Consider the following 21,358-nt stretch of genomic DNA (forward strand, 5'->3'; position numbering starts at 1 on the left):
TGGGTCCAGACCTATCCTTCTCCATATTTATATTGAAACTAATGGCGTTGTGATCACTGGACCTGAAGTGCACCCCAACACAAACCTCCGTCACCTGACCTATCTCATTCCCTAACAGGAGATCCAACACTGCCCCTTCTCTAGTTAGTACCTCTATGTATTGCTATAAAAAACTATCCTGAACACATTTTACAAACTCCAAACCATTCAGCCCTTTTACATTATGAGCTTCCCAGTCTATGTGTGGGAAATTAAGATCTCCCATAATGACAGCCTTGTGCTTACTACAAATATCTTCTATCTCCTTACAAATTTGCTCCTCCAATTCTCAGTCCCCATTTGGTGGTCTATAATACACCCCCATAAGTGTTACTACACCTTTCCCATTCCTCAATTCCATCCAAATAGCCTCCCTAGATGAGCCCTCTAATCTATCCTGCCAGAGCACCTCTGTAATATTTTCTCTGACAAGCAATGCAACACCTCCTCCTCTTGTCCCTCCGATTCTATCACACCTGAAGCAACGAAATCCAGGAATATTTAGTTGCCAATCACACCCCTCCTGTAACCATGTTTCATAATAGCTACAACATCATACTTCCAGGTATCAATCCATGCTTTAAGCTCATCCACCTTTCTTATAATGCTCCTAGCATTAAAATAGATGCATTTAAGAAATTTTCCACCTCCTACTCTCTGTTCATCACTAATGGTGCAAACAACTTTACTATTTTCTTTTTCTTCCTTCTCCCCAGATCTGTTCCTACACTATGGCTCCCCTGCCCCCTTGTATCTAGTTTAAGTCCACTGGAGCCTCTCTAGCAAACCTACCTGTAAGAATATTTGTCCCCCTCCAGTTCAGGTGGAAACCGTCTCACCAGAACAGGTCCCACCTTCCCTGGAAATCTATAAATCAGAAGCCCTCCCTCCTGCACCGTCTTCTGCCACGTGTTGATCTGCGCTATCTTACTATTTCTAAACCCGCCTGCATGTGGCACGGGTAGCAATCCTGAGATTGCTGTCCTGGAGGTTCTGTCCTTTCACTTGGTGCCTAACTCCCTAAACTCACCTTTCAGGACCTCCTCACTCTTCCTACCCACGTCATTGTTCCCTACATGGATCACGACATCCAGCTGCTCACCCTCCCTCTCGAGGATACTGAGAACTCGATCTGAGATATCACGGACCTTGGCGCCAGGGAGGCAACAGACCATCCGGGATTCTCGATCTCTTCCACAGAACCTCTTATCTGTCCCCCTAACTATTGAATCCCCTATCACTAATGCTCTCCTCTTTTCCCTTCTTCCCTTCTGAGTTGAGGATCCCGTCTCAGTGCCAGAGACACAACCACTGCAACTTGTCCCTGGTAGGTCGTCCCCATCAACAGTATAACTATGTACTTATTGGTGGGAACGGCCACAGGGGTGCTCTGCTCACTCTGTCTATTCCCCTTCCCTCTCCTGACAGTCACCCAGCTACCTGTCTCCTGACTCTTAGGGGTGACTGTCTCCCTGTAGCTCCCGTTTATTTCTGCCTCTGCCTCCCGAATGATCCAAAGTTCATCCAGCTCCACCTCCAGTTCCCTAACTCGGTTTGTCAGGAGCTGCAGCTGGATGCACCTTTTACAGGTGTAGTCATCAGGGACGATTGTGTTCACCCTGACTTCCCACATCCTGCAAACAGAGCACTCCACTGCCCTAACTGCTGCCTCCATTACCTACTCTTAACGTAATTAGATTTATTAAAGGAACTTACCCGGCCTTACCTCACTTGGAGTGAAGCTCTTCCTCAGCCTCTGCTCGTCGAAGCCTCTTGAGCCAAAGCCTTCCTACTCTGCCTCCCTCTATTCCGTTGCCCGCTCTAACATCGCCCGCTCTGTTAATCTTCTCGCTATTAAACAGTCCCACTGCCTCATGGTCTGACTTTCATGTGCTTGCGCAGTCGTGCGCTGTTCAACTGCCGAAGAAATGACCGACCTCCATTAATCTTCTCGCTTTTAAACACTCCCGCTAAATGATCCTCTCCCTTCTCCAGCCTCGTATCCCTTTTGCCAATCAACTTTCCAGCTCTTAGCTCCATCCCTCCCCCTCCTGTCTTCTCCTATCATTTCTGATCTCCCCCTCCCTCTCCCTCTCCCATTTTCATATCTCTTATTACCTCTTCTTTCAGTTAGTCCTGATGAAGGGTCTTGGCCTGAAACGTCGACTGTACCTCTTCCTGCCTGGCCTGCTGCGTTCACCAGCATTTTTGTGTGTGTTGCATGATGTATTTAGATCGGATGCTTTCTATGGTGGATAGATAAAAATTGGTATAGGCCAAAGTGGACGTACCGAGTTTCTTTAGCCTCCTGAGGATGGTGAGCTTTCCTGGCTGTGGTGTTACATGATTGTACTAGCCCAGGCTGTTGCCGATATTCACTCCTCAGAATCTGAAGCTCTCAAAACTCTCAACCTTAGTATAGTTGATACGGACAGTAGCATTTGCACCGCCCCCTTTTTTGCAATCAATGACCAGATTCAGAGGCGGCCATAGAATTAACTCTGCCTGAACAAGGACCTGGGTTCATTGCTATTTGTCTACCACAACAACAGATCAACAGCAGACACCATCTCTCCCACTCGGCTTTGGAGCACCTAGACAACAGCAAAGCATATGTCAGCCTGCTGTTTACCAATTAAAGCTTGGCGTTCAACCCTGCATTATTAATCACCAAGCTTTTAAACTGGACCTCTGTATTGCACTCTGCAACTGGATCCTTGACTTCCTCATCAGGAAGCCATAATCAGTACAGATCAGTAATAACACCAGCTCCTCAATGACAAACAGTACAGGCACACCTCAAGGATGTGTGCTGAGCCCACTGCTCTACTCTCTCTACATTCATGACTGTGGCAAGCACAGCTCAAGCACCAGCTCAGAGAATTTGTTTTGGACTCAGCAATTTGATGCTGTCATGAAAAAGACAAGCTAGTGGCTATATTTCATTAGAACAGATTTGGTATGTCACCAAAGGCTCTTTCAAATTTCTATAGATGTATGGTGGAGAGCATTTTGATTGGTTACATCACCACCTCGTATGGAAGCACAGGAGCACAAGGGGCTGCAGAGGGTTGTAGCCAGCTCCGTCATGACACAAACCTCTCCCGCTACGGAGGACATCTTCAAGAGGTGGTGCCTCAGGAAGGCGACCTCCATCACCAAGGTCCCTCACCATCTGGACATTCTCATTACTACTATCATGGAAAAGGTGCAGGAGCCTGAAGACCCACCCTTAATAATTCAGGAACAGTTTCTTCCCCTTCACCAGCAGATTTCTGAATGGACCATGAACACTACCTTGTTATTCCACTTAATCATACTATTTCTAATATTTTGCAACGTATAGTGATTTTATGCCTTTGCGCTGTACTGCTCTGAGATTACTGCCCTGGTTTGCATACTGGCTTGCCTCAACTGAATGTAGACAGCTGGGACGCAACATCCATGGTTGACCTCAACCAATAGAGGACCACCCATCCAATCAAACCGCTTGGATTAAGGTAATTCATGCATATAACAAACAGCAAGCGTCCCACCACCAATTCCTTCAGTAACTCATGTGTCCCGGATTTCCAAGTACCAAAACAGACCCTTGATCTTTGTCTTACTCCTCTAATCATCAAGGCAATTTTTGGAGCAGTTTGCAAAATTGACCTGGATCTCATGAGTTTTTGGACCAGTCTTTCATCTGGGGCTTTGTGAAAATTCTTGTTGAAGTCCATCAAGCACACTCCCCTCAGTTACACATGTGTTTCCTTATCAAAATGTCCAATCCAATTAGTCAGATAGGATACCTCTTTAATAAAATTATGCTAAATATTCTTGATTAATCCCTGCTTTTCCAAGTTCAGGTCACTCAATCATTTTTCCAATGATTTTCCTATCACTGATGTAATGTAATAACTTGGTTTATCATTGCTGTCCTTGCTAACAAATGAAAGCACATGTGGTAGCTTTCAGCATTTTGAACATTTCAGTCAGAGCCTCAACAATTTTCTCCTGAGAAAATGTATCCCATAGCATCCTGGAAAACATTTCAGCAGGTCTGCAGCATTTATCCTCCTTTAAGCCCACTAAAGCAGCTGATGCAATCTCCTTTTCAATAATAATTTGTTCTAGAATTCCACTTGTTTCCCAACTACAATGTTCTTCACCTGAGATGATATTTTCATTTAAATCTTCACCTCTGTCTTCCAGCTTGACACAGATAGCTACCTTGGTTTGAAAAGGGCTCTATTCTTTCCCTGGTCACTATTTTGCCCTAAATATACTTATCATGCACTTTGGGATTTTGCTTGATCTTGCAGATCACTAATATTTTGTGCCATCTCTTCACCTTCCTCATAACTTTTTTTCTAAAGAACTCCCTACATATTCTGAAGGGTTGCTCCTGTTTTCAGTTCAGTAAACCTGCAAACAACTATTCTTTTATCCAGACCTTTGAGAAACAGGGTTCCTTGCATTTGCCAGCCTTTTCTTTCACTATTACAGGAACACATTGACTATCATTCCTCATTATACCTGACACTCCCTGGTCACATGGACATAGCTGCACATAGCTGCTCCCAGTCCACTTTTGCCCAGTTGAAAACAGCCTTCTTATTCAGGATTTTAAATTTGAGTCCTTGCTAATCCTTCCCCATCACTACCTAAAATCTTTTAGAGCATTCAGCTGTGCATTTATTTGTACTTCGTTGTCGCAAGTTGCCGTTTTGGTTCATTAGCTTTGAACAGAAAAGCGGGAAGTCCAAGACAGAAGTGAAGACTGCAGCATATTATCTGAGCTCAAGTGCTTTGGGAGTTAGACTTGTGCTGGAGAAAAGCTAACAAAGGATATTTCAGTTTTTGTTCACTCTCCATAAATATCCACATGGTTTTTGAATGGAACCCTTATAAGGAATACAATAAGAAATCAAGAATACGTATTTCTTGTGTGCCCGTACACATGAATGTGTTTAGTTGAAAGAACTTTCAATCTACAAATATTCTACATTTAAAACTAAGATGTCTTTGTAAGGTATCATTTAAACAACCTTATGCAATATCTTACATGTTTAATAATTATAGCGTAGTTACTATGGAATTTAGTACCTCAAATGATATAGCAAGCAGGAATGATATTTTGCACATTTGCATTGAGTTAAATAATGGACCTAGCCCCATTTAAAGGAGAATTAGGATACTTAATTTGCTGGGATTATAAATAGGTTTCAAGAGTTTATGCGTACATTGGGAAATTACCATGAACACATCACAAAGGAAAACATGAAAGAAATCTAAAATATTTAAACAAAAGTACACTGACATTTAAAGATGACATGTAAATGCCATGAGCATAATCAAATTCTATAATAACAAATAAAAGATTCAAAGTAGCTATAAGTATACAATGGAATCCATAATCCAGAAAGCTAGACTGCATGGAATTCTCAGGATGCCTGTATGAGTATTTGATCCTGATGTAACGTTATATTTTATAGACTTGTCTTCGGCATCCAGATTGTGAATCAGCACGAATAAACAAGGGAGGTGTCTTTCATCGTATGAGGTTGGCCTTAGACCAGGTGATAGAAATTGTCACAGATTCAAGACCAAATGGTGAAAATGAAATCCATCCCACAAGTATCTACGCTGACATCAAGGAATTTAAAGTAAGAAAGAGCGTTAATTGAAAATTGTTAATTACACTATATTTATATCAGCTACAAGGAGCAAAGGTTCAGGAGTCACAATTGTTGTTGCCAGTCTACTTTTCGACTGTGCACCGTTTTCAGACTGGTGATAACCAAGTTGTTTCAAAACAACTAAAGTCTCTGCTGAAATAACATACCATCGCACATTAAGTTTTATGCATTTTGTTAAAATTACTTTAAACTATTAAACCATGAGATCTTGTATTTCTGTTTTGAAACAAACTTTGCTGAGCTAACAGATCTGAAGAATCACTAATTCTCTGCAATTAAAAATAGTTGGTAGTATGAGGCTTGCTTTGCAATAAAATCTGTCAATATGTGGGTTCCTTAGAGAGTAGCTTAGCTCATTGCTGCTGGGATTACTTGTCAGAGAAGGTGTTACAATAATCTATAATAGGTTCTGAAAGGCAAACTGAAGCCTTACATCAATCTATAATTCACATCCTAAGCTGAACCTGCAGGCGGTAAATATATTGTAGCTAAATGCTACTTGTTTAAGAATAGAAGTATTTCTGATAAAAGCCTCTCAAAATTTAACCATTTATTCTTTTGGTATTAATTCAAATATTGGAGTTTTGAATGGGACAATTGATTGCTATGTAAAATGTACCTGATATAATTACTAGATAGATGTTATAGAATGGTGAAGAGTGGAAAAGAATCCACATTTAAAGTGTCTACTGAATATTTATTGACAACAGAAGAGAATTAAATGCAGTTCCATTTATTAAGAAGTAGGCTGTGAAGAAGATATGGTGGAATAACGGTTTCTGAAATGAAAATTCAGAGACGGTGCCTGTATTTATTCCTTAAGGTAGAACCAGGAATGTCGTCTTCCAAATTCCCCTTCCTAAATCTCACTCTTACTCCTTTCCCCATCCTCTCGTCCCATCTGCAGTCCCTGTCAATGAAACTGTAGGGTTAAGTTGAAAACTAAATGCAGACCTTAACTACGTTTATGAAGCAATCAACCATAACCCCTTTGACATCCTCCAACATTAAATTATCGAGTTCAGTGCTCTTGCAGGTAGGATCCTCTCTAGACTCTCTGTTTCTAACTTCACTTCACTTCCAGAAGCTTAGAAGGAGTTCTGGCTTCAATTACATTTCTGGTAATTCATCTAAAATTCAGATGTCTGTGGATTTGTCTTGTCTTGTCCATACTGCACCAATCGCCGCCGCTGGGCTATAAACGTACAGGAGCAATTTTGATTGCACTACTATCCCCAAAGATGCTGTTCAGGAGGGAGGTGTCCATCAACTAGGTAGGGGGTTATCTACTGTTCCACTGTGTTTTTTGTTGAACAGTTTCTGGTTACATCGCTGATTTAGCACATATCCTCAAGAGTCAGTTAAAATTAGGTACAGTTATTTTAAGAGCAAATGTTGAAGGTAATGGAACAAGTTGACAGAAATTAACTTAAAAATGCTGCAAAGTGTTTATCACCAATGTTTGGCGTTCAGTCAGTGTTGTATTGGAGGAAGTAAGTCAGCCAATCATTTTTCAAGCTATTGTTAAAGCTGAATCTATGTAAAAACTTTTAGTATAGAACAGTTTGTATGACAATGGATTTTCAGCTTGGTATTTTTAAGGCGTATGAGGGTGGGAGTAAGATTGGATGAGTCACGGAGATAAACAATAATACAGACTTCGCTGGCAGAACAGTTTGTTCCTGTGTTGTCGTGTGCTATAATTCTCATATGAAAGATGTTATTGATTTGTAAGTTGATTCTAATTAATAATAGATCTTTGGATCAAATTTAGTTATTTTTCATGTCTATTTTCCAGAATTTTATAAATTTTGACTTGTTGATTTAGGTGCTTTGCAGTCAGGTGAGGAAAAATATGAAAATGACATTTTATTGTTATTGCATTTTATGTATATCACGGTGGTGGATTACTGTAGGAAATTTAGCTAATCTTAGTTTCAGTAACAGTCTCTCGACATATAAAAGATAGCTGACTAGAGTATCATTTATTCTCAGAGGACTACTTCCTATGTATATCAGTCATCTTTATGGCCTCCTTGACTGAAACTACTAATTTAATTCCACATTATGAGTAGTTTAATGTGCGAGTCTATACTTGAAGAGTGCTAGTTTGAAATTGTCCAAACATATTAAGCTAATGTATTTAGAAGTCTTTGCAGTTGAGCAACAAAATATTTATCCTATCAACGAAGTTTTGATTGATTCGCTTATCAAACAGGTGCAGTCGGTTAAACTGTGCCTGCCAGTTTATAGAAAACTATTCCATCCCTTATCTAACCCAGTCTTGAATTAAGTATTGAATAAGCTATTATCTTACAATGGGAAGACCCGGCAGAGTATGTCTGATATATTAACATGTCGGCCTGAAGAATGAGAAGTAATCTCGTGGTATTCGTACACAGATTAGCTATCTCATTCAGATCAATCATGGGTTATTGCCATGTAGCAATAAAATGGTTTTTAAGAACGTGAGTGAAAACCTGTTCAAGATTGCGCTGATAAGGGGCGATTCATTGCCTGCAGCTCCGGTGGGAATCATCAGAGGACTTACCTGAGCAGAAATCCACTCACAGCCATGGGTAATTCAGTAAGCAACATCGTTTTAAGACATTTAAAAAAATCCATAGTTACTCAAATCTAGAGATATCAACAGAACCCAGACTGCAGACTTGTGTTGCAAATGCGGTTCCCCCTTTAAGAAAACAGAAGTATGGAAGACAAGCCACTCTACAGGTAGGATTGAAATGTAGAGGTCTTTGACCCCAATTCCTGACTATACTGCTGACAAATGTACAGTCTCTGGAAAATAAAACTGAAGACCTCAATGCAACGTTGCATTACCAGAGGGACGTCGGGGACTGCTGTGTACCTTGCTTCACAGAAACATGGCTCACGTCTGCCATTTCAGTCACAGCGATGCAGCCGGATGGCATCACCATTCTCTGCAAAGACAGGACAGCTCAGTCTTTTAAAGGTAGAGGAAGTGGGGTATGCTTTATGATTAACTCATCAGGGTGCACAGACCTGGAGGTTCTGTCTCAGTACTGCTCCACTGACCTGGAATGTCAAGTGGTCAAATGTTGTCTATTTTATCTGCTGAGGGAGTTTTCTGCCATCATCTTGGTAGCGGTGTACATTCCACCTCAGACCAGTGTCAGGCGCACACTGGAGTAGCTGAGCACTGATCAGCAGCCAGGAAACAACGCACCCAAATGTCTTCCCTACAATTGTGGGGAATTTCAACCAGGCCAGCTTGAAGAAGTCTCTGAACAGCTACCACTAACATATCACCTGTGGAACCAGAGGAACAATCACACTTGACCACTGTTATACCACCATCAAGAATGCTTACTGTGCCATCTCATGCCCACACTTTGGAAAGTCTGATCAACTGACTGTACTCCCTGCATATAGGCAGAAACTAAATACTGTAGCACCAGTGGTGAGGACCAAGAAGGTATGGTTAAAGGAAGTGAAGGAACGCTTACAGGGCTGCTTTGAGTCAATAGACTGCGCAATATTCAGGGACTCGTCTTTGAATCGGAATGAACACGCCACAGTTGTAACTAACTTCATCATGACCTGTGTGGATGAGTGTGTGCATTTGAGAACATACCAGACATAGCCAAGCCAAAAACTGAATGAACCAGGAGGTTCATAGATTGCTAGGGACTCAATCTGTAGTATTCAATACCGGTGATCCAGAACTATACTACAAATCCAGGTATGATCTGTGGAAGGCTATTTTGAGAGTAAAAGCAATTCTGATTAAAGTTAGAGATGGAATCAGGTGCATGTTAGCTCTGGCAGGGTTTGCAGGCCATTACTTCCTACAGTGTGAAACCTAACATCATGAATGGCTGTGATGCTTCACTCCCAGATGAGCCTTTTATGCACGCTTTAAAAGGGAGAATAAAACTATACCCTGCAAATCCCTGCAGCATCAGGTGACCCTGTGATCATTGTCTTGGAGGCTGACATCAGAACATTTTTCAAGATGGTGAACCCTTGCAAGGCATCAATCCCTGATGGTGCACCTAGTAGGGCATTGAAACCCCTGGGCCAACCAGCTGGCAAGAGTGTTCAAGGACATCTTCAAGCTCTCAATTCTGCAGTCAGGAGTTCCCACCTGCTTCAAAAGGGCAACAGTCATAGCGGTGCCTAAGAAGAGTAGGGTGAGTAGTTTGAATGACAATCTCTCAGTTGAACTCACATCTACTGTGATGAAGTGGGTGGAGAGTGGTCATAGCCAAAATCAACTCCTGCCTAAGCAAGAGCCTGAAGCCACTGAAATTAACCTATCACCACAGTAGGTCTACAGCAGATGCAATCTCACGGGCTCTCCACTCAGCCTTGGGCCAGCTGGACAATAGCAATACCTATGTCAGGTTGCTGTTTATTGATTGCAGCTCAGCTTGCAACACAATCATGCCCTCAATTCTAATTAACAAGTTCCAAAACCTGGGCCTCTGTACCTCCCTCTGCAATGGGATCATTGATTTACACACTGGGAGATCCCAGTAAAGGCAGATTGTAAGTAACATCTCCACCTCACTGACAATCAACACTGGTGCACCTCAAGGATGCTTGCTTAGCCCACTGTTCGACTCTCTCTAACTCATGACTGTATGGCTAGGCACAGCTCAAACACTTTCTACTAAAGCCAGTTCTGGTGGTGCCTTTGTGGAATTTGTTACCACAGGCAGCTGTGGAGGCCAGGTCGTTGGGTGTATTTAAGGTGAAGATTGATAGGTTCTTGTTTGACCACGGCATCAAAGGTTACGGGGAGAAGGCTGGGGAGTGGGGCTGAGAAGGGGAATAAAGGAAGAGCCATGATTAAATAGCAGAGCAGACCCAATGTGCCAAATGGCCTAATTCTACTCCTGTGTCTTATGGTCTATACAAATTTTGGACAGAAACTTAGACAAATACAAGTTGGAATAAGATCACCTTTCAAAACAATCATGGTTGATCCTTTGTGGTTGAACATTATTCCTGCTCTTTCTTGATAAATCTTGATGCCTGTTGCTGCCCTTAGTATATTCGGTAGCTTGGCCGCAACAGCTTTCAGTAGTAGCAACTACCACAGATTTACCACCCTTAGAATGAAGAAGTTTTTGCACTTCATTATACTGAATGTTGTCCCATATCTTGAGAATGGCCTTTGATTCTAGACCACCACACTGCCCTTCTCCCCATCTCCGTGGCCAGCAGAAACATGTTCTCTGCATTCAGCCTGTTGAGCTCTGGCATGTGTGAGTGGGAAACAGAGCCCAGCACAGAAACAGGCTCCTTCAGCCCACCTCCTCCATGCCAACTGTGATGCTGATCTGTTGCTAATGCCACTTGCCCTCATTAGGCTTGTCTCCCACTGCACCTTTCCTATCTAACCATCTGTGTGGACAGAGTCCATGGAGGGGAGGCTGAGTTTTGTGATGGACCGAGATGTGTCCACAACTCTCTGTCGTTTCTTGCTGTCTTCAACAGAGGATTGCCATGCCAAGCAGTGGCACATCCAGATAGGATGCTTTGTATATTGTAGCCATAAAAATCAGTGAGGATTAACAGAGACATGCCAAATTTCTTCAGCCTTCTGAGGAAGTCAAGGTGCTGGTATGGTACCTTGAGTTTGAAGTTCTCAATCATCTCCACCTCCGCCCTGTTGATACCAGTTTTTTTGATTTGCTGGCATTGAGGGAAAGGTTGTTGCCATGACACAATGCCACTAGGCTCTTTATCTCCTTCCTGCATTCTGTCTCAAAGTTTTTTGAGATCTGTCCCACGACAATGGTGTCATCTGTACACTAGTAGATGAAACTAGAGCAGAACTTGGCCACGTAGGTGTAAGTGTATAGGCAGTAAAACCTGGAGTGAAATATTCGAGCCTTCTGCTCAGCAGTGCACTGGCTGTGGAACTTCTGAATTACCTGGGCGGTCTCCTCTTGAAACATCCGCATATTGTTCAGCGCTCAGACTTGGAAACCCTGTACAGGGCTAACCTGGGGCTAATAGGCCAGGCTAACTTGAAAAAATAGCAGAAATTGACTAGTGGGAGAAACATTAGTAAAGGTTACTTAATTTTTAAAAATAATTCTAGTTTTAAGTTCAGGGGAGATGTTAGAAGTAGGTTTTTGTACACAGAGAGTGGTAAGTGCCTTCAATGCACTGATCTGGGAGGTGGTAGAGGCAGATGCATTAAGGACATTTAGAAACATGGAGGGTGATGGGTTGTGTAGGAGGGAAGGATGCGATTGATCTTGGTGGGGTTTATATGGGTCGGTAAAACATTGTGCACTGAACAGCCAGTACAATGCTGCATTGCTCTATATTCTGTGAATATGTATATTTGTCCTTTGACATTTAAAAATACTGTATATCAGCATTTTTAATTTTTGACATATCCTGGGTGATATGCCTATACTTGAATGTCGAATACTATTATGAACTCTCAGTTTCAGCAGCAGGTTTGACAATCAGCTGCAGGACAGGAGGCTTACCATGGTCAGGCAGTATTCTAGTCACTTACACACAACTATACTCCACTAATGTGCAAGAATCCAGGCTCCCAGTGGAAGACTGCCATACAGTCATAGAGTACAACACCACAGAAACAGGCCATTTTGCCCATCTAGTTCATGCTGAACCATTAATCTGCGTCGTCCTTTCAACCTGCACCTGGACCATAGCATCCCCCTCCATACCCCTCTCACCCATGTACCTATCCAAATTTCTCTTAAATGCTTAAATCGAATCCACATCCTCCACTTCCTCTGGCAGCTCATTCCACCTTCTGAGCGAAGAAGTTACCCCCTCATGTCCCCCTTAAACATTTCAGCTTTCAGTCTTAACCCATGACCTCTAGTTATAGTCTCACCCAACTTCAGTGGAAAAAGCCTGCTTACGTTTGCCCAACCTACGTGTGTCACTCATAATTTTGTATACCTCTGTCAAATCTCCCCTCTGTGTTCTGAATTCTAGGGAGTAAAATCCTAACCTGTTCAACTTCTCCCTATAACTCAGGTGCTCAAGTCCTGGCAACATCCTTGTAAATTTTCTCCGCACCCTTTCAATCTTATTTGCATCTTTCGTGTAGGTAGGTTTCCAAAGTTGTACCCAATACTGTAAATTAGAGGGTGTCCTCACCATCTCAAAGAAACTGTATGATCCCGGATGAAGTATATTGGTAAACCCGAGCTGGCAGATGATGTGTTCTGATGTGTTACTATTCATGTTACTAACTAGTGTTTCTTGTTCAGATGAAGGTCGAAAGTTTACGAGACAATTTACATGGAATTGCTAAGGAAAACCTCACAGCGATGCTTGAACTAATCTTGGAACATACAGAGGACTTCACAGATTCTGCATATACAAGCCATGAACATCGAGAACATATACTGGAACTGTCCAGGCAGGCCCGAGTGGAGCTGGAGCAGCTGGTTGCTGTGTGGAAACAAGCAGTAAGGTTCTGTTTATATAGAAAATTTTGATATTTTTGACTGTTAATTTAGTTGTAAGTTTTCTTTATTCCTTGGTAAGTTTATAATTTATACACAGTATATTGATTTTTGCACAACTGGAACACTGGCTGCCACCCCCCCATGTAGAAATGACTACAAAAATTTAAAAAATAATTTCATGTTAATTCACTAAGATGAAATTGAAAGGAAGACCATGGCTTGAACTTTGGGCTCTAAGACATCTTCCACTGTTTGATAGCGATCTTAAAATTGTAACAGCATGATTTAGAATGGAACTTTCTTTGGTTGAGAAGTTTGTGCTTATGAGTTATCAATTTGAAATTATCACAGGGATTAGAGAAGTCGTTTTGTTAGTCTTTAGAGACGTCTGATTTGATCTTGAAATATTTTGCTACAAGTTTGAAGACTAGGGAAGGATTCATGATAAGCCCAACTAAGTAGTTCAGAAATCCCACAGTTAGAATGCTGCTGTGCAGAAGGCTGCAATATAGCTCTCTTTGAGAATTTTTCTGGTAAATTTATATAATATTTCTGTTCAGGAAAATATGCCTGGAAATGGGGAAGAGAATATTGCGGCAATAATTTTTACATTGCTAATAATTAGTACAAGATAACTTATTTCATTCAGTTCGTTCAGGAGAAATAATTGTAAAATAATGTAATGGTTCTCAAAACTGAAAACAGATCTCCTTCAGTGAACGTTTCTACCTCATACTTCAGTTTTCTGTGTTGAAAATGTATTTTTTAAAAAAACTGTACATTTAAAAACTTTCTTACCTTGAGCTTTGTGGGCTAAATAGTCCCTTCTGCACTGGCTGTTAGTATCAGATGTCGAAGTCGTGGTCCAATTTTAAACAAAAACATTGGTTACTGCTAGGTACAGATCATTAGATGCAGGAAATGGCATCCTTCTAACAAATGTTTACATAAGTAAAAAGGACTACTGAGCTTAACTTTCATATAAACGTTTGAATGTGATCTTATTATTTTTGGTATTGGAAGTTACCTCCATGGAATGGAACACTTTTCCTGCACTCAACTAGTCAGAACACTAATCATTTCTGCACAACTTGGTTAAATGCTGAAATCAACAGACACCAACTCCACCAAAATAGCAAACCCACTTATGTCAACATATTTTCCTTGTGCATTATCTAATGTCAAACTTGTCCTTTCATTGCTCCAAGTAGGAAATTTTGGAAGTGCTTTGTCATGCTTATATATAAGAGATCAATGTTAACAAAAGGTGTTGGGAGATTCTACTTTGTTTGGTCACAGTTAGTCATTTTATCATCCTGTTTCTATGTAGTCTAGATGCAGCTTAATCATCTACAGAAAATTGGCATGGTAACTGATTTATATAACAAAATACAAACTCTTCAATTTAACATAATTAAGTTTGGGATTAAAGCATCATAGGCTCAGCTGTGCTCAATTTAATGTGCCTTATCAACAAAGTTCAGCTTTGAAGATTATAGGACCATGTTTGGCAATGTAGGCCTTTTTCTGTTGATGGACTGAATTAATGGATAACATTCTTAATTTTCCTGTGTATGTAGTCAATTCAAGCTGTGTTAAAAAGACCTTAGTTTTTTTTTTTTATTTTGATAGTAGTTCAGCTGCCAAAGGAAAACAGTTCCATCTGCTCTTATCTCTTTAATGATGTCTGAGTTATAAACTGCAGAAAATTAAAACACAGAATCAAGGAAAAAGTTCCTTTTTTAACTTATTATTGGAACATTTGTCTCAGATAATCTGTGTCATTAAACCTTAAGTAAGGTTAGATTACCAAACTAACAATATCCATGAAAAGGATTTATGGCTATTTACTTTTAGTTCCAAAATGCTACTATTTAAAAGGCAGATATTTGTTTTAGTTATTTGTGGAAGATAGATGTTGCTAGCAAGGCCAACATTTATGGGCCTTGAAGATGGTGTGAGGTACCATTGTGACCTCCTTCAACACGGTAGGGTGCAGGTTCTGATGCTTTGGTCCTCATACAGGGTTTTCAACTGGAAGCATCATTTCCTATCCTCCCAGCAATGTGGTTTGATCTGCTGAGTTCCTCTAGCGGATTGCTTGGTGCTCATCTAAGCCAGTTCCATTTACTTATTTGGCCCATCTTCCTTTAGACATTTCCTATCTATGTACCTGTATTTGTTAACTTAACTGCCTCAACCACATCTGCTGGTAGTTCATTCCATATATACTCTGGGTGACGTTTCTCTTAAATCTTTCCCCCTCAGAAGCCTAGACCCTCTAATTCTTGATTCTCCAATCTTGAGAAGAAGACTGTTTGCATTCACCCTTTCTATGTCCCTCATGATTTTATACATGTTTATAAGATCACTCCCTTATTCTCCTACAATCCAATAAATAAAGTCCAAGCCTGCGCAACCTCTTCCTTCAAATCCTGGCAACATCTTTGTAAATTTCTTGCGCACTTTTCCCCATCTTAATAGCATCTTTCCTATAGTTGAGTGACCAAATCTGAACACAATATTCCAAGCAACACACATCAAAGTTGCTGGTGAACGCAGCAGGCCAGGCAGCATCTCTAGGAAGAGGTGCAGTCGACGTTTCAGGCCGAGACCCTTCGTCAGGACTAACTGAAGGAAGAGTGAGTAAGGGATTTGAAAGTTGGAGGGGGAGGGGAAGATCCAAAATGATAGGAGAAGACAGGAGGGGGAGGGATGGAGCCAAGAGCTGGACAGGTGATTGGCAAAAGGGGATACGAGAGGATCATGGGACAGGAGGTCCGGGAAGAAAGACAAGGTGGGGAGGACCCAGAGGATCCCCAAGCCCCCCCCGCCCCCCGGCCTCCCCAGGTAGGAGAGTTCCCCAGTTCTGCACGTTCCTTGATCGGAGCTTGGAGCTCAGTGCAAGCAGGAGGCATAAGGGCCAGGGCCACCCCCAGCTTGGCGAGTCCTGGGGTCAAAATTCTCTTCTTCCAGAGTTCAAGGCCTGGAGTTCAAAGACCTATAATTGGCAAGTCCTGGGGTCGATACCAGATGTGATGGTTGAAGCCTGGGTCAGGGAATCCGGAAACTGGAGACGCAATTTCTTCAAGTCTGCAAGTCCAGGTCAGGGGCTGAAGGTTGAAGGCTCAGCAACAGCCTGTTCTGAGGTTGGAGGCCAGACGATGTGTGTGGGTGGGAAGGAGGAAAGGAGTTTATGTTTTGATTGTTTTATTTTATTGCTGTTGCACTTTTGTTGCTTGTTTTGTTCTGCTGAACATTGTGGGCATGATATGTGTGACATCAGCATTAGGTTGTGTTGGCGGTTAACATGAACGATACATTTCACCGTATGTTTCGATGTACAAGTGCTAAATAAATGACCGCTGACCAAACTGAATTTTGCTTGGCTGCTGATGTGATCACGTACCTGGCAGAATTCCAGAGGTAACTGTCCTTGACATCAAAGCTATGTTTGCCTGAATGTGGCATCAAATGAAGAACATTTGCTATGGAAGGATAGGAATGAAGGAGGAACAACTCTGGTAATTAACAATGGTCGTAATCAATAGGGAAGATAATCTAAATTCAGAAAATGAGGCTCTGTTTGCCGACTCATTAGCATTGCTCAGGAAGGCGCAGGTTAACCACTGTCCATTGCACATCAATGGCTCTAACCTGGAGTGAATGAAGAACAAAAATTCCTTGACAATCTAACCCGGACCAACAGCACCACCTCATTAGTCAAGAAGGCACGGCAACATCTACACTTTGAGGAGTTTGAGGCATACAAGGCTCTCCCACCCTATTTTAACAACCTTATACAGGAGCACCATTGAGAGAGTGTCCTGTCCGGCTGCATCATTGTGTGATACAAAGGCTGCAGGGCATCAGACCGCAAGACCCTATAGAGGATAGTAAAATTCACTGAGAGGATCTCCCTGCCCCCCAGGAGTGTTTTAGACATAGGGCCCAAAGAACTGTTGAGGATACCTACCATCCATCCCACAATCTCTTTGACCCACTACCAACGGGAATACCCCGCTCATGAGACTAATGAATACCCTGCCACCACTGAGGTCTCATCACAAGGACTGCGAGCTGTTAACTGTTTATTTTTAACCTGTGCTGTGTACTAAATCCTTTTTGAATCATATTGTATTAACTTATTTATGGTAATATTTTGTTTTTTTTTGTGCTGTGTGTGAGATATGTATTGTGGGTGTACCATGGTCCGGAGGAACTTTGTTTCATTTGGTTGTATGTATGACAGTAAACTTGAACTTAATATAGAAGTGCTTTGGATAGCATGAAAAAATAATAAAGACAAGAACTCGCATGTGGGAGTGATATACATTCCACATAACTAGTTAGGTGGTAGGGCTTGAGTCTGATTTATACTTGTGCGTCAAATGGACGCCATACCTACGCAAGTGGCCTATGCGCGCTGTGAGCATTTATACTTGTGTGTTGGCGTGTCTGTGTCGCTCTGCAATTCACGCCTGCCCGTGCAAGGCTTCATGGTCATGGTAGTCTTTCTCGGGGTAAACATGCTTAGAGCAAGTGTCTTTTTTGGTCAAAGCAAAATGTGTCCTCCATAATTTCGGAGGTCTGTGAAGCTTTATGGAAAGCATTGCAGCCAGAGTTCCTTCCCTGCCCTTCAGTCGCCCAATGGGAAGCTATTGCAGCATAGGAGGAAATGCAATGCTACCAAGCGGACCAATCACATTTGTTGCAGTCTGCGTTGCCACGACGGGTAGTTACATTTTGGGAGAGGTGCGCGTCAGGCTACAGCGTAGGGATCTGCGTAGGGTTCGCAGCTACGCCGTACCTACAGCGTGGATTTGACGCAGAAGTATAAATCAGCCTTTAGCATAAAGAAAGAAATAAGAGTAGATTGTCAGCCTAGCATGGCAAGAAGCATGAGGGATCTTGGTCTACACATAGATTGGAATAACTTCATGGGCAAAAGCAACCTGGGTCAGGAGCCCCTGAGCTGTTTTAAGCGTAGTTTCTTAGGACAGACATTCTGGAGCCCACAGGAGAGCAGACTTGATATGGAAAATTAATGACTTCATCATGAAAACATCCCCAGGCATCAGCAATCATAATATGCTGGAATTTACCATTCAATCTGAGGGGGAAAAAATGGGTCCAAGGCTAGTAGTTCAAAATTAAATAAAAAGCAGTAGTAAGGACGTGAAATTGTTGTGAGCCAAAGTGACCCAGCAAGTTGAGTTAAGGTATCAGTCAATTAAGAAACAGTGGTAAGTATTTAAGAGGATCTTTCAGAATGCACAGAATATATGCCTCCTAATGAGACAAAAAAATCAAAGGGTAGGATCCACCATCTGTGATTAACTAAGCAAGTTAAGGATTGTATTGTGTCAAAACAATTAAAAAAAATATTTAATTGTGTAGACAGGTGGTTAATAAAGTGAGCATTGGTCCAATTGAAATCCTGAGGAATGAATGGAATGTAAGGAGATGGCTGAGGAATTAAACAGGTATTTAGCATTAGTGTCACTATAGAGGATATAAATTGGGAGCTGTAAGGAAGGGAGAGACAAACATAAGGAACACAGTCACCAAGGAAATGGTAAATGTAAGGCTTATTGTGAAATCTAGCAGTAGACTACCAGCAGTATATGCAAGAGATTTGCCCACTGAATCTGTGCCAAATTGGCAATTATTCATTTCAAGGGAGAAAATGACTCTGAAGAAAGAGGAAAGGGTTCAGGTAATCTACATTTTTGATTTGAGTTAAATTTATTTAATCAATGTTGCATTTTCTTGTGATTTTAAGTGTTTCAATTATTAATTTTTAAATAACTTTAAAACGCTTAAGTAGTATGTTTAATTTTTAATAGTTTTTGAAAGTCCATCAATGGCATAATAATTCTATTTCTTTGAGAGCAATTTCAGCCTGGGTCATGACTTTATTGGCTGGCAAATCATTTCTGTGACATCAAAAGACCCTGCACAATGCAAGGCTTCACCACTCAAATTAATCACAAACAAGAGAACATCTGCGGATGCTGGAGATCCAAGCAACACACAGTGCTGGAGGAACTCAGCAGGCCAGGCAGCATCTATGGAAAAAGTACAGTTGACATTTCAGGCCACAACACTTTGGCAGAATAAAACATCAGCTGCTTTCCATAGATGCAGCCTGGCCTGCTGAGTTCCTCCAGCATTCTGTGTGTGCCACTCAAATTAATGTTGTCTTCTCACTGGGCTAATCAGTTGAAGGTAATGAGTTGCTATAGTGGATAATGAACAATGTACAGTATGTGGAGAGGCCATACTGGATCTCATACCAAACAATGAACCTGGTCAGATGACAGAACTCTCGCTGTGGGGCAGTTCGGAGACTGTGACCACAACTCTTTGAACTTTACCTTTAGCCTTGGGCAGGGATAGGAGCAGATGGTATTGAAAAGTATTTAATTAAGACCATAAGATAGAAAAGCAGAAGTAGGCCATTCGGTCCATCAAGTCTGCTTCACTGTTCAATCATGGGCTGATCCAATTCTTCCAGTCATCCCCACTCCCCTGCCTTCTCCCCATACCCTTTGATGCCCTGGCTAATCAAGAACCTATCTATCTCTGCCTTAAATGCACCCAATGACTTGGCCTCCACAGCCACTCACGGCAACAAATTCCACAGATTTACCACCCTCTGACTAAAGTAATTCCTGTGGATCTCTGTTCTAAATGGATGACATTCAATCCTGAAGTCGTGCCCTCTTGTCCTAGATTCCCCTACCATGGGAAGTAACTTTGCCATATATAATCTGTTCAGGCCTTTTAACATTCGGAATGTTTCTATGAGATTCCCCCCTCGTTCTCCTGAACTCCAGGGAATACAGCCCAAGAGCTGCCAGATGATCCTCATATGGTAACCTTTTCATTCCAGGAATCATTCTCGTGAATCTTTGAGGGTTCTCCTGAACCCTCTTCAATGTGAGTATATCCTTTCCCATCCCCCAGCCAAATTAGTTTAAACCCCCCCGCCGCAGCAGCTCTAGTAAACCTGCCGGCTAGGATATTGGACCCCTTTGGGTTTAGGTATAGCCCATCCTTTTTGTACAGGTCATACCTCTCCCAGAAGATGCCCCAGTGTTCCAGGAACCCGAAGCCCTGCCCCTTATACCAGTCTCACGGCAGCAACCCCGAGATTACTACCCTGGAGGTCCTACTTTTCAGCTTGCTACACAACTCCCTGAATTCTCTCTTCAGGAGTTCCTCCCTTTTTCTACCTATGTCATTGGTACCAACATGTACCAAGACTTCTGACTGTTCACCCTCTCCTTTCAGAATCCTCTTCACCCATCTGAGACATCCTGTACTCTGGCACCTGGCAGGTAACACACCATGCGGGTATCTCTATCAGGCTGGCAGAACCTCCTGTCTGTTCCTCTCATTATGGAATCCCCCATGACTTCCGCATTCCTCATCTTCTTCTCGTCCTCTGCACCATGGAACCAGACTCAGTGCCAGAGACCCAATTGCCGTGGTCATCCTCTGTCAGGTCACCCCCCTCAACAGCATCCAAAACAAGACAACAATTACTGAGGGGGATGGCCACTGGGGTGGTCTCTACTATCTGAGCTCTTCCCTTCCCTTCCCTGACAGTCACCCACTTATCTAACTCCTGCAGCCCCAGGGTGACTATCTCCTTGTAGCTCCTATCTATCTCCTGCTGACTTTCCCTAATAAGCCGTAGGTCATCAAGCCACAGCTCCAGATCTTTAACACACTCTCTCAGGAGCTGCATCTCAGTTTACCTGGCGCAGGGTGGCCATCTGGGAGACTGGAAGATTCCCAGGACTCCCACATCTGACACCCAGAGCAAAGTACTAACCCTACAGATATGCTTTTTATTCCTCTTAAAAAAAAATGGAAAGAAAAAAAAGACGAAGTCCACTCACCCACTTACCTCGCTGAAACCTAAATGAGGCAAAGCCCTACCACTCTGCCTCAGATCACTCCGTCGATGACCACTCCTTTGGTGGCCACTCAGCTAGGCAGTGTCTCCCCTTTATGCCCGAACCTTCCCTGCTACCTAACTCACGGTTGGTGCTCAGATTATAGCTGCTGATAGGCCACATACAATGGACAAACACTCTCAAAACTCCCTTTGTAAATAACCGCCGCTGACCTGCGAGAAATCCCTCTTGGTAAAGCTCTGTTGAT

The 21,358-nt window shown here is 42.2% G+C and overlaps 1 protein-coding gene across 3 annotated transcripts in view; it reads left to right on the plus strand.

The window, feature by feature from the left end:
* The window catches only part of ctnnal1 (catenin (cadherin-associated protein), alpha-like 1), a 325,158-nt gene that overhangs the window by 265,090 nt on the left and 38,710 nt on the right, over nucleotides 1–21,358 (plus strand). For all 3 annotated transcript variants that reach the window (XM_072253686.1, XM_072253683.1, XM_072253684.1), the window contains 2 exons: nucleotides 5,520–5,690; nucleotides 12,980–13,180. In XM_072253686.1, the coding sequence (XP_072109787.1) occupies nucleotides 5,520–5,690; nucleotides 12,980–13,180 (372 nt within the window). The remainder of the gene's footprint in view (nucleotides 1–5,519; nucleotides 5,691–12,979; nucleotides 13,181–21,358) is intronic.

Source organism: Mobula birostris, chromosome 3 (assembly GCF_030028105.1).
Source record: "Mobula birostris isolate sMobBir1 chromosome 3, sMobBir1.hap1, whole genome shotgun sequence".
Classification (NCBI taxonomy): Eukaryota; Metazoa; Chordata; class Chondrichthyes; order Myliobatiformes; family Myliobatidae; genus Mobula; species Mobula birostris.